At 28.3% G+C, this 14,010-nt stretch overlaps 3 protein-coding genes across 23 annotated transcripts in view; 2 read left to right on the forward strand and 1 right to left on the reverse strand.

The window, feature by feature from the left end:
- LOC107442702 (uro-adherence factor A) overlaps positions 1 to 3,557 on the forward strand; it is an 82,388-nt gene extending 78,831 nt beyond the window's left edge. For all 21 annotated transcript variants that reach the window (XM_071177366.1, XM_043045643.2, XM_071177359.1 and 18 more), the window contains 2 exons: positions 15 to 192; positions 3,414 to 3,557. In XM_071177366.1, coding sequence (XP_071033467.1) covers positions 15 to 186 — 172 coding nt within the window. In that variant the 3' untranslated portion in view covers positions 187 to 192; positions 3,414 to 3,557. The remainder of the gene's footprint in view (positions 1 to 14; positions 193 to 3,413) is intronic.
- LOC107442703 (PI-PLC X domain-containing protein 3) lies at positions 3,554 to 10,137 on the reverse strand. Its single transcript, XM_016056336.3, has 2 exons — positions 9,854 to 10,137; positions 3,554 to 7,555 (listed from the first exon to the last, which is right to left on the reverse strand). Exons 1-2 carry the CDS (start codon positions 9,978 to 9,980, stop codon positions 6,666 to 6,668), a joined length of 1,017 nt encoding a protein of 338 aa, XP_015911822.2. The 5' UTR covers positions 9,981 to 10,137; the 3' UTR covers positions 3,554 to 6,665.
- Positions 10,138 to 10,354: 217 nt separating this feature from the next.
- LOC107442705 (speckle-type POZ protein B) lies at positions 10,355 to 13,249 on the forward strand. Its single transcript, XM_043045633.2, has one exon. It carries the CDS (start codon positions 10,699 to 10,701, stop codon positions 12,166 to 12,168), a length of 1,470 nt encoding a protein of 489 aa, XP_042901567.1. The 5' UTR covers positions 10,355 to 10,698; the 3' UTR covers positions 12,169 to 13,249.
- Positions 13,250 to 14,010: the final 761 nt, after the last annotated feature.

The following is a 14,010-nucleotide window of genomic DNA, read 5'->3' on the forward strand; positions in this document are numbered from 1 at the left end:
TATTTGTATCCTAGCTATAAAGGTGATTCCCCTGCTGTTCCTGTAATGAGGCATCCTGAAGATCCTGACAAGAGTCTCTCATTGGGTGAAATTGATCTGCAGATTTCTTTGGCCGATACTTTTCATGATGAAATGGTCTCTTGGTATCAGAATCAAGATTCTGTTAAAAAAGCCACTTTAGTTTAATTTTAGGTTTGTTTTTTCAAATAGATGTATCTTAAATAATTTTTAACAGCATAAAAATATTTTTAGCTTAGTTGTGAGAATACTATTCAAAGATAGAAAAAATACATAAAATTGAATTTAGCACTTCTGAAAAACTGACTGTTTCAACTCTTTAAAAACAGAATTGCAGCACATGCTGCAAATAAAACATACATTTTTTATGACAAAAGTGTAAATACGACTATACATTTAAAAACCATGAGCCAAAACCTTTAAAAATTACCCTGTTTTTAGCAATATTAAATTCGGAATAAGTACAACCATTAACCTTCTTGAACTAATACATATCTGCCAAGTCTCCTGTATTTTATTTATGACTGTCTCCTGTTTACTTAAAATATTCAGTATTTGTTGAAGAAGTATAAATAAAAACATTTGTCAATAAAATATCTGCTGATGGCAAAAATACATTCCTCAATAGATAGTGCTATTGCTAGTACAACAGTATGTTAAGTGTTAATAGTTTAAGTAATTATAAATAATGGTTTAAAAAAATCTTCTTTAGATTATGATTTATATACATATTTTTTACTTCACTAAATGCAAGTGCTTATATTATATTTCTAATTTTGAATTTCTCTTTTTGACTTACATGATTATGCATGATGTATCAAAACTTTACTTGTAGCCTAAAAAATGTTGTTAGTAAAATCTCTTATTTTATTTTTCCAATGTTTGCAGGTATGCTAATATATATCAGGCATGTGATTCTTTTACTCAATATTTTATTTCCCTGTCTAAAATTTAAACTTAGTTACTTTTGCAAAATCTCTTTTAACTTTTGCAAAATCTCTTTTAATATTACATTTATTCTGCCCTTACCAGTACCCTCTCTTTTGTCTTTCTAAGTTCTCAGTCACGTGGGATAAAAAATTTTTTTTAAGCAGATTTGTTGGAGAAAAATGCAATTTTGGATAAACTTTATCAATACAAGACTGAATTTTTTTTGTTTAACTTCTAGACATAATGAACTTAGGCAGTATAGAATTGATAATCTAAAGAGTAATTCTGAAATGGCAAACGTTTAAAAAACCTACTTGCTGAAAAAATGTTTTTTTTTCTTCTTATTTTTTAAAAATGCTAATAGTATTATGATATGGGAAATAGAAAGCGTGCACTCGAGTATTCACTAATTGACGAGATAATGCCATAATTTTTTCTATCACTTATTTGGTAGTTATCACTACTTACTTATTTTCAAATATTTTTTTAAAATCTTGATATTTTTAACAAATTTTTTATGTTTGGTTTAATTATTAATCTTTTTCAATTATTGACGTAGATTTCAGTTTTCAAAATCTTTTTTTCTTTCCTGATGCGATGACTTGATAAATGCGAAATAGGAGTAATCTGTAATTTTTTTCAATATACATGTTTATTCATGTAAATATAATGACAGTCTGCAGAAGATGGTGAAAAAAATCAAGTATAAAAAAAATTCAGATAATTTCTTCTTTCAGCAATCACATGTCTGATATATATATCTCCTCTTAAACAAACTTGGCTTGCTATAATTTTTTTCATGAATAGGTTGACGAAATTCGCAAGAAAAAAAAAATATATATAAAAATGCCCCCTCCTGCCTCTTATAATTGGCAAAAATTCTGTACAAATGCCAATAGCATAATACATATATCTGATTTATGTTTCCTCGTATGTGTTAACAGCTTTGAGACTTACAAATTTGTAGTGCATTCTGTTAAAATTTCTTTTTCTATTGAGTTAACAGAGTAGCGATCCCAATATTTTTTTTTCTTTCCTCAATCCCCTAAATTTTTCCACTCAATGTTTTTGTTACCATTTAATTTTGAGAANGCTATTGAATTCATATCATTTTTTCTTTTGCACGTTTAATGCTACAGTTATAAACTTCCTCTTTTTTGTGTTTTTGTCAATCACATCCCTGATGATTAACTTTCATTTCATTATAATTCATTGTTTTATTCACATTATAATCCTTTATTCTTAATATAAAATATTATGTTTGCTTTCTTATTATTTTGTGTATTAACAGAAAAGTCATATTATTTGTTAAAAGATAAATAAGTAAAACAATTTTAGACATTTGATTAGATGTTAGTGCAAAAAATTAGTGTAACAATTTAGTGTACAAGTCAGTAAGTTAATATTATTTAAAATACTAGTATAAGAAAATTAACCATCTTAACCTAGTAAATTTGGCAGTTTAATAAAAACAGACAATACACAATTAAATTGTCAAAAATCTGGGATCCTACGCTGAAGAGATGTACTGATTTTATATTCATGTTATGTTAAATATATAATTGAATTTAACTTTTGAAAATATAAATCATATTTCAGGGGTCTGTCCAGGCCGAATTTACTACCGTTTAGCGGTACCTTCACAAATTCAACTGTAGGAAAAACGGTAGTTTCACAAATTGAATTTTAGGAAAAACGGTAGTTTCACAAAATACTTTTTCTTAAAATTTTATTTTTGTATCCCTTAAGAAATAATAAATCCATATTTTTTTGTTGATTTTTTAATAAAATTTTTAATTTTTCACAAATTGTCTAAATATTCACAAAATAAGTACCTCTCAGAAAAACCTAGACAGACCCCTGTACTTAATACGTATCTTTATTTTAATTGCTTCATTTATGGTAGTTATTACAAATAGTTCCCGATTAAAAGAAAATTTTCATCTAAAATAATTGATATTNACCTCTCAGAAAAACCTAGACAGACCCCTGTACTTAATACGTATCTTTATTTTAATTGCTTCATTTATGGTAGTTATTACAAATAGTTCCCGATTAAATCTAAAATATTAATTCAATTATTTTAATTTTCAATTATATTAAATATTAATTCAATTATTTTTTATTCAATTATTTTAATTTTCATCTAAAATAATTGATATTCATTTTATTTCAAATTGAATTAATTTTTAATTTTAAAAATAGTTTCAAAATTAAAAATTTCCTCTTACCACTCCTTTGTGACAGTAAAAATGAAATTCTTAGGAAATGTTATCACTGATTATTGAACCATGATATGTGAAATTGGAGACCTTTTCAATATTTAAGTTTAGTTATCTATGTAAATTTTTTTGCTGTACTGTAAGATGAGGTCTTTTTTATTCATATTCCTCTTGCTGGGTGTAAATCGTAACATATGTACAGAAAATATACTAAATGCTTTTTATTTATTTTACTTCTTGTAGATTCCTCTCTTGGTCTAAAATGTCATTTGAGCATCAACAGAAACATGTGTACAAAAGGAAATCTATTTATTTTTTGTAAAATTTTTGTATAAAGTGAATTATAACAAAATCATTAATTCATATTTATTAAAAGAAAGAAATTTACTCACTTTTGTTTTTATTTTTATTTATAATAACACAATTCCATACTACACCATTTCACTATGGAGACTACACTAATCTTACATTCATCTATTTGTATTTTTTTGCACATTTATTCATCATGTTTACTTAAATATATTATACAATACTTTAATAGAATGTGTAGCTTAAATCAATGCATTATTATTTAAAATTTCATATTATAAATAAAAATAAAGAAATGCATACCAGTATAGCTAAGTAATGTATATTTTACCTATATCTATACATATTTTAAAAAAAATCAAACACAATAATAAAACATTTAATAAAATTGAAATAAAAAAGCTAAAATATCACAGTGCCAGCCAATTTCCCCAATTTAATTGTTTACAAAAATGAATTCATATTGCATAACAATTTTAATATTTTGTTAACACAATTTATCACAGCAATTTTGGAAACTCAATGCAACTGATCTTCTAGTTACTAATTTCAGTATATATTGTAAGTACAAGCTTACAAATATTTTTAATTAAGTAGACTATAAAAAAATTTTTGATAAAATTTTTGGGATGATTCATATTTGTGACTACCATAAAAAAAGTTTACTATTATTTATTCATGTCTGAAATCAATACAATTTCCTTAAAATGAAAGAAAACTAAAACTTGAAATTAGTCTAATTATAAATTAGTCACCATTATGATCACTGTACTTAAATTTCAACTCCTTTTGGAAAGGAATACATACCTTTTAAACAAAACTTACATTTATTAAGTGTGTATCTATATACAATTATGTTTTACATAGAACATTTATAACAACATTTATAGGCCAAAGCTTTAAAAAGCATAAAACTACAACAAATTATTTACCAGGGATGCTCAATTTACTTAGGGCCTAGTAAAATTTTTTTTATCTTGACTAATTTAATGACATATTTAATTTTAAACTGAGCTGCAAAGTCTGAATGTCAATAGAGCTCAATTCAGCCCTATACTCTATTTAAATTTTTGTCAAATCTAAATATTAATTTCAAAAATTATACTTCTATTTTTTTTATTCATGGTTAAAATTATGTTTGTTCTACTTAAAATAACATGTATATTACAAGGACTTAGTCGAAAAAATAAAAATGTATTTACTAAATATTGAAATGTGAGAAAAAAATATGAATATGACTCTCACATACACACATTTATAAACAATATTCTAGAACTATTATAACTACATAAAATTCCATTTGTATATCTTTTAAAATGAGCTAAATGAATTTGTACTTTTTCAATGATTCTATCAAACATAGGCTTAAAAACATTCAAATGTGATAAACTAAAATAATATCTTATATTCGTAAAAATAAATATTCAAGTTTTTACTATTTATATGATTTCATTATGCTTATTTGATACATTGTTTTAATTTTGTTAAACAATATTGAAAAGCAAAATAAATTTTAAAATACTGTGTATATTGCATCCACTGTAAGATGGATTAAAAAAGAAAGTAATAGCTGTAATAGAAATGAGTTGCTTCAAAAAAACCAATGTATATGTCATGGTCAATGTGAATATTCTGTTATTATTAATACTAACCGGTCAATATTAATAATAACCAAATAAGCCAGCTAACATGAATAATTGAAGCAAATTTATCACATTTCCCATTATTATTAATAATAACCAATAAAGTTTGGTAAATGTCATTTTTTCGGGTTTTTATTGGAAATATTTCCATGTCGTAATCTGCCACACCAACTACAATCACCAAATTGATTTCAAACTGGAAAAATTAAGTTGCCACGACTTGGCATTATTCTGTCACAGATCACGATACAGAAATCTCCCCATTTTATTTCTCACTTTGACCAAGAAAAAGGTTATTAATATTGACTGGTTAGTATTAAAAACAACCACATTTATAAATTAAACTATAACAAATATGCACACCCATGTCCCAATGCTATATAAACTGTTTAATCACATTGACTACATAGTTTATTAATAATATTAACCAGTTCAAGTGAATAATTTCTCACTTTGACCAAAAGAAGTGGTTATTATTAATATTGAGTATTAATAATATTTTATTACTTCAACGTAACATATATATTCATAACTAATCAAAATTCTCACATTTATAATTAACTGAACAATATTCTTTTTAAATGGTTTTCAACTAGTAGTGTATGTAGTAAATCAAAATATAACATGATACATTATAAGTTTTTAATCAATTTTTTTCTTTCAAAATTTTGTTAGTTAAACTTTGAATTATTTTAAACAGTATGCAGTATTTTTTTTCCCCTAGTGGAGGTTAGAAACAAAAAAGTTATATATCCTAACATGACTACAATTAAGTAGTTACTTTATGGTTCTATGAATTCATAGAAAGAAGAATCCTAATGGGATTATGATGAGGAATGCTATTAATCGCTGTTTTAAAAACCATAGTCATGCTGAGTAATGATTAAAAGAAATAGATTATGATCATGGCCAGCTTTATGTTATTTGTTTTAAATACAGAAATTTATAAGTAAAGGAATTGAACACCCCTGACTTGCAGCACACACTACCAACAAAAGGTTTGTAAGATAGCTATATAAATGAACCTTACTTTTATAAATTTGTATTTTAAATATATATATATAGATCAAGAAAATTTCCACAATAAAAAAATAAACTTAGCATAAAAGTGATATTTGAATTCTTAGAAGTATCCAAGATTTAGAAATTTTAACTTCTTGCGCAAAAATTTTTTAGTTTGAAGACTTTGAATTCAGAATGTCTCTTGTTCAATATCTGAAGTTCGTAATTTTAAAAGGAGAGTACTTCTGAGAGTTCATAATAAGTTCCTCCTCCCCCCCCCCAAAAAAAANCCTTCCAAAAAAAAAGAATTAAAAAAAATTTTAATATGACTTTTTTATTTAAATTAAAACAAATAATAATACATTACAATTCCTTTTAAGGAAATAAAATGTTTCATGTTCAAAGCTTAAAGTTAATTTTTTGTCCAATTAAAAAGTGATTTTTGTTGCATATAAACAAATAGTCAACATTTAATAAATTAAAAAGACTACAAATTTTTTGTTGATAGTATTGGCACTACTCAAATCATACTTTAAAAAAATCAAACCACTTCATAACTACTTTTTCGCACATTGCTGGACATGATAGGTGATTTGTGATTCAGGTTGATAATACTTTGAGGAATGGCACAGTCATTGTAGTCAATAAAATCGCATATGACAATATTTAAGCCATGAGGGCCGGGATGTTTGTCTTCGAGCCATTTCAGAAGCTGCTTGTTGCTCTCGTTCACCAGCACGCTTCTCAAATTCCCAAGAATATTCCTCAAAATGAAAAACAGATTTGGCGTCAGAATGGACTGGGATACAAAGAACTTACCTGCCTCTCTTTTCCTCTCGTATCCTGTCAAGAAAGCGAGCAAAAACTTGATGCTCCTTGTGTTTGGCCAAGGATTTGGAATGGATTCAGATGGCCACAGGAAGGGATGGTATTGTGCAACCGAATCTCGATAGAACACCACAACCTGAAACCCCCTCTCCCACATCCACGACAAAGTGAATTCAGTAAGGTCCGCAACATAAGGGCACAGCATGGCCCCGAAGATTTCTGTGAGTTGGTGCAGCAACTTGTGGTGGTCAAAATGGTTCATCTCGTACAGATGCTGGAAATCTAACAAAACCACTTCTTTGGAATGTGAGTCTAGAAATTCGTGCATTTTTTCAAGTACTTTTTTGGTTTCTGCACCATACAGGCCATGCACTATGTATAGAAGTCCATCCTCAGGTCGTTTAGCCACTCTCAGATCAAAGTATCTGATTCCTGCTTCAAGTTGTTGCTTGCAGTCAAAGGATTGGGTGCAACACCAGTTGTAGATTACTCTTTTTGACAAGCAACTTGTTGCACGGATGAAGTAAGAATTATAGAGGTCAAGATCATCGGGTGCTACGTCTGACTGTGGTGTTACAGTGCAGCTCATAGAATCATGAGAACCTACAAAAAAAAAATTGTTTTCATATAAATAATGTTTTTTTTTTTTTAATTCTTATGTTTTGCTAATTTGGATTTTATTTGCCATTTCGGCAATTTTAACAATGAATAAATCTATACGAGGATTTGAAATCATTAGATTCTAATATCAATGATATTAGTAATTGGTGCTATGAATTAATCACAATTTCTAGTTGGTACATTGTTTATTATAGTCAAATCAATTTTCCTTTAACTTTGTAGAAGTTTTTGATTTATTCAAATTTTCTATTATTATTATTTTTTTAAAAGTAGATTTCTACATACTATGTGCAATGGAACTCCCGTGGTGCTCTTTTAAGATACTAATGAAACAGATGTTCAAACATTCATTTACATCTTACATTCAAGTCATAGAATAGTTTATATTAATGGTGAATGATCCCATCTATTTCATTCTTTTACAATCTCTGATATATCTGAAGAAAACTAAAAAAATATTAAAAAAATTAATCTGATGATATAAATTTTTATCAAGGTGGCCACTAACCCTCAATGAAAATCTCCAGATTTTACAGAATTTCTCTGATTTTTGTAATCATAAATTTTACTATTAATCTTTTAGTTATGCTTTATTCTTAAGCATAAAATATATTACAAAACAATTATATTTTCCATTAGAGTCAAAAATAAATTTTAACAAATATTACAAGACTAATTTTTTTGGAAAAATGAATATGCTTAAACGAATTCTTCAAACTTTAGTACCAGTTTAAGTTTCTTCAAACTCAAATTAATTTACCAGATCTAATCCATGATGTTTCCCTGTGATCGAGATTGGAAAAATTCCCTGATTTCCCTCATTTGCAGCTGGCCGGTCCATACTTAAATTTCATTAATTTTTCTTTTCAAGTGTTCAGCCTCTGGACAAAGTCAAACTGAAATTTTCCTGCTATGCACTACTTTATCGCAAGGAAAGAACTTTATTCGTTGTAGATGAACATTAAAAAAATGAAAAATTAACACTCAAAAGGTTGGAAGATAATACGGTAAAAAATAGAAATTTTAATTAATAGTTATATCCAGTTTAAGGTATCAAATATTCTGAAATACACATTTCAAAGCTTAAAGTTCTGAATGGTAACAAACATCAATGTCACTAAAAATAAAAAGTTGCTGTTACTACTCAACAAACTTCAATTATATTTTTAAAAAAACTTCCTAATTAAATTAGTTAATGATAAAAAAGAAACTATGAAAAGTAATAATCAGTGACTTAAAAGATAGAAAAGAAACTTTTTTTTAAAAAAATGTAGAAGATATGTTTTTTAATTTTGATTAAATTTGTTGTAGTTATTTATTTCAATCAGTCTTATTAAATTTGATCGGCTTATTAAATTTTACTCACTTACTTTTTTATTAAGGAATTGTAAACAAAATGCAAAAATGATTCCTGATTGATGCTTTTCTGATCAATCAAATGTCAAGAGTGACATATTATTTGAAGAGTTACAAATAAGAAGTTATTTCCTTGAATTCCATTTACCTTTATTAAGTAATGTATGAATAAATAAAATAGGTATTTCAACATAAAATTTTATAGACTATTTTACAAATAGTCTTAGAAAATACAAGAAAACATATTGGACAGTTAAAAAATTGAAATAAGTTGTATCATTTTGATTTTTTAACTTAATAACAATTAAAAAAAGTTCTTTTTTTGTAAATAAAGAGTTAATTTTTCAAGCGATCTCAAAAACCTTACTTTTATAAAAAGATTTTTTAAAAAAGTCTTAAAATTATGTTGACATAATTCAACAAGTTCACAATCACCATTCACAATTATTTTAATCATTAATCTACACAATTAGTCATTAATTTAATAATTGCGATTATCGAATTAATTCAATAATCACAATTATTTTATAATATTTTCTAGAATGTATAAATATTTTTTTTAAAAATTATTGGAATAACCTAAGTCAAAACGGTTTAATTTAATAGGATATTATTATATTAAACTGATTGAATGAAACATGAGTTTAGTTTGTTTAATACGAAGAGGGGGGGGAGCAAGTTAGTATTAAATATTTCAAAAATTATGTATTTCGTATTAAAGATATAAACAAATTCAAAGACACTGAAATAATGTTGAATTTGTCTGATAGATATATCTTAAAATATCTATATACTGTGTCTTAAGGTGCAACTCATAACTGCGCAATGAAAGGTTTTATTTACTATTTTTCTGGCTTTATTTACCATCTTGGTTATGTAAAAAAAGAAACGACAACCTGTTGAAAATATGAAGAGAATACAAACCCGGGATAGCTAAACAATGCAAAGGAAGGGTATGTGCTTCTTCTGGAAGATTTTCCATCCATCGATCTAAACATTTTTTACTTTTATCAGCTTGCAAATCAACTTCAACTAAATCAGCAGGATCCATTGTCAAATCAAAACCCAAACCAATCAATATTTTAGACGGACGCAAACAGATGTAGTGTTGTTGCCACTTCAGAGCATGTTAACTAGTTCTTTTAGATGTCACTTGGTATGTCACTTTTACAAGGTTCGATTCTTCATGACTCTGAAACGTATGCAGCAGATGCGTATTTTTCGGATGGGAATGAAAACCCGATAAGTCGTCGAGTTTTACCCACGGGAAAACTCTCCAATCAAGTTCTGAATCACAAGGAACATTATAGGTAGTAAGAACGGTTCTTTCCAGCATGTAATTCTCGAATGGATTGTGTTTTCAGTACAAATGTAAACAATCTCGAGCTGCATGCCTGCTCTAGTTCCGGTTAGAAAGTTTGCAGCTGCTTACTACATGTTATTCTGCGAGACGATATTTTCAAACGGATAGTTTTGTTTTCAATAAAAGAAATAAATTAGCCAATTTCTGAGCTCAAATCTTCCGTATTTCATAAGATATTAATGTTATTATGTAATTCTCGTGAGTTTGAAGTGAAAATTTGTTTTAATTATTTAGAAATATATTGTAAAATAAGGTGACATGGTTGCTAGATTTTGAATAACTCGCTTTTTGGCGGTCTTGATTTGGCCTCTTTCCATTTGTTTATTACTGTTTGTTCGTGTTGCAAGCTGTGCACCAAAGCATATTGTTCAAGGAGTAAGATTGAGAGTATTCTGTCTTTGAAATTATGACAGGCATTAAGAAGAAAGGCTTTAGTTTTACTTGGAAAATCGAAAACTTCTCTTTTTACTATCAAGAATCTATCGGAAGCCCATACTTCCCTGATGAAAATTTTGATCAAAGTCATTGGCAGTTGGTTTTATTTCCAAAAGATGATCCATCGCATGACGACAGTGTATCAAACGTGTATTTCGAATTATGGCTAGTTGAAGAAGAGAGGGAAATTGTCATTGATTTTAAAATAGAAATAATCGGGCCAGGTGGTCACTTACTAGGGGTTTATGAAGAAAAGAATGTAGTTTTTAATGAAGGTAACTTGTCAAGAGGAGGTAATCTAGTTGAAACTGCAATTGTAAAACATGATATTTTTCGAGTGAATAAAGATTTCCTGACTGTTTGTTGTCATATATCGAGTACAGAATCCAGTGTTGCGAACTCTCCAGATTGCCTTGCTCGAACTAAAATTATTGTTAATCAACTAAACCTTCGATTGACCTGGGAAAAAAATGAGATAAATGCACTGCTGGACATGAAAAATCAGTCAATTATGAAGAAATTGTTCTATTTTTCAGATATGATTGAATGGTGTATCACTTTTAAAAAAATGATAGAAGATGTACAAATAAGAATTGATAGATGTGACAATGACTCACCGCAATATATCGATTGCAAAATTAGTTTGCTAGATGCCAAAGGGAATCAAATATTCTCTATAAAGGACAAGAATATCTTTTCAAAAGACAATAACGAGTGGGTAATGCCTTCCTTCTTTCCTGTCTCCGAAATAAAGCATAATCGAAATAAATACATTAAAAATGGAAGAATGCTTATTTTGTGCGAATTATTTTGTTCTGGATGCATAGAGTCGCAAGCAGTAATCCATGAAAACAGCGAAAGAAAAATGCTTGTCGATGATACCGATATTAGTCTACACACCGTGCAAAGTGATATTCGAAATTTATTTTCTGATAAAACATTATGCGACGTTAAGATACGAGTTGAGGATGAGATCGTACAAGCTCACAAATCAATTCTAGCCGCCCGGTCGCCAGTATTCCATGCCATGTTCCAACTTGATATGGTTGAAGCGAAAACTGGAATTGTGGACATTCAAGATGTCGATATTGACACTTTTAAAGCGTTTATGAATTATATATACTGTGATATCGTGGACAAAATGGATTATGACGGCGCTAAAAATCTATTAATCGTTGCTGAAAAGTATGAAGTTCTTCGCCTGAAGGAAATGTGTGGATCCTTCTTGAAGTCTGAAATATCAGACAGAAATGCGTGTGAAATTGCAGCACTTGCAGACATGGTTTCCCATAAAGGTCTAAAATCTTTTGCGATAGATTTCATCGCTGATCATTCAAAGAATATTTTAATTATGCCGGAATGGGTTCCATGGATAAAAAATCACATGGAATTAGCCACTGAGATATTTCAGAGATTATCCGAAAAACACATACTTACCTGAAAAGTTTTGAATGCGATGTGCACACTTAAATATTTAATTTTAGAATTCAATATTCTTAATTTTAGAATTCGAAGGTTGGCTGTTGAACTTAAAAATTCACCCAGTAATGTTCATTTTTGCAATAAAATGATACCATACCATAATTTTTAATATCAGTAGAATGTTGTAGTTCTGCATTGAACATATTGCACATGATGCTTTGTTGGGGCATTTTAAATCAGGGTCTCGTATAGGAATTCAAAATTGAATTTAGCTGAACTGTAACAAAATACTAAAATTTTACTAATGGAGCTGTTGGTAAGAATGATAAAAAACGCTCAAAAGAAAGTTATTTGTTATTTATCTAGCAAAACATCTATAGCATTAATAAAAATCATTTGTAAGATATATTTTTATAAATTTTTTTAAAAATATTTATACTAAAAACAATTAAGGGAAAAATTTGAGAACCCTTACGAGTTAAAGGCCAAACTAGTTTAGTTAAGAGAAATAAAAAAGAAAATTTTTTCATGTGTAATTTGTGTTGGTGCCTTCACAATCTGGGGGGCTAAGCATGTGCCCCGTAAATCAGTTCCTGATCCAAATGTCTCTTAATGTGATGATTATTTCAAAAGAAGCAGTTGTAATAAAAAGTGTAAGCTAGCTGCTGTTTGTAAAATCTTGAAACAGTTAAGCCAGTTAGATACAAACGAGCAGATTTAATTCGAGAGTAACTAACTTTATTCTTTCTAGATCGTGTTTTTTGTCTTTAACTTCTTTTCTAAATGAAATACAATGTGACTTAAATGTATCAAATATTCCAATTCAGTGCATTACTTATCTGTTCCAACTTAATTTTTAATGAAACATGCAACTTTTTTATGCGTTAGGGACTCTGTTTACCAACCCCCATTATTGCCTTACATTCATCATTGTTACGCTATAAAATGTCCTTGTTTTTCACGAAAAACAAATATATTTGTGTTAATTCAATATGTTGTGTCATTAAACACTCAATATATTGCACAGAAAAAAATATCATGAACTAAATTTATCAAGAAAAAACCATTTTATTAATAAAAAGTTCATAATATACTTCTAATTTCAACTTTTATTTATTGTAGTTCATAATTCATATGCCTCATCCTTTATGTTTTTTTACTCCAATTATTAAGAAAAGTATTAAGAACTAGTGGGTTGCTCCCCCTGCTCGCTAACGCTCGCCAACCCCCGAAAATTGCTACGCAATCTTATATGGTTTGATTCGCAAACCAAGCTCGCTTCGCTTGCTACTAACTTCGGTTCATTGCAAATGCACAAAATTCTAAGAATTCAAAACAATCATTCAAATCCATATAAAGACTTTTCTTAAAGAAAAATTACATCTGTTTAGTAAATACTAAGTCATTAAAACAAATTTGAATTCAAATAAATGACATGTAATTCGTTAAACCTATTAGAAATATACTATAGTATAATTCGTGATATAAATCAAAAATCATCAAATAAATTCGTAATATATAAATTCGTGAAAATAAGCGCTTTCGACACAATACTAAAATAGAGATCTATCGACAAAGACTACTCACTTCTGCCTAGCTTAATAGTAGGAGATTGCCGCAGCTGATGCTCTCTGGTTATTTCAGTTTCCGTTTTTAAAAGCACTATATGTTGAACCACCTCAACTAGATTTGGCATGTGACATTTTTAGCGGCAATCATTGGTCGATTCGCCGTGTAAGAGAAATAGCAACGTAAACAAAACAAAGCAAACGTTGCCACCGGCGGAAAAGAAATGCAGCCAAAATTTGGGAGCCACGCAAGTGAATTATATATATTAGATAATTACAAAGAGTGGTAAACC

Source organism: Parasteatoda tepidariorum, chromosome 2, assembly GCF_043381705.1.
Source record: "Parasteatoda tepidariorum isolate YZ-2023 chromosome 2, CAS_Ptep_4.0, whole genome shotgun sequence".
NCBI lineage: Eukaryota > Metazoa > Arthropoda > Arachnida > Araneae > Theridiidae > Parasteatoda > Parasteatoda tepidariorum.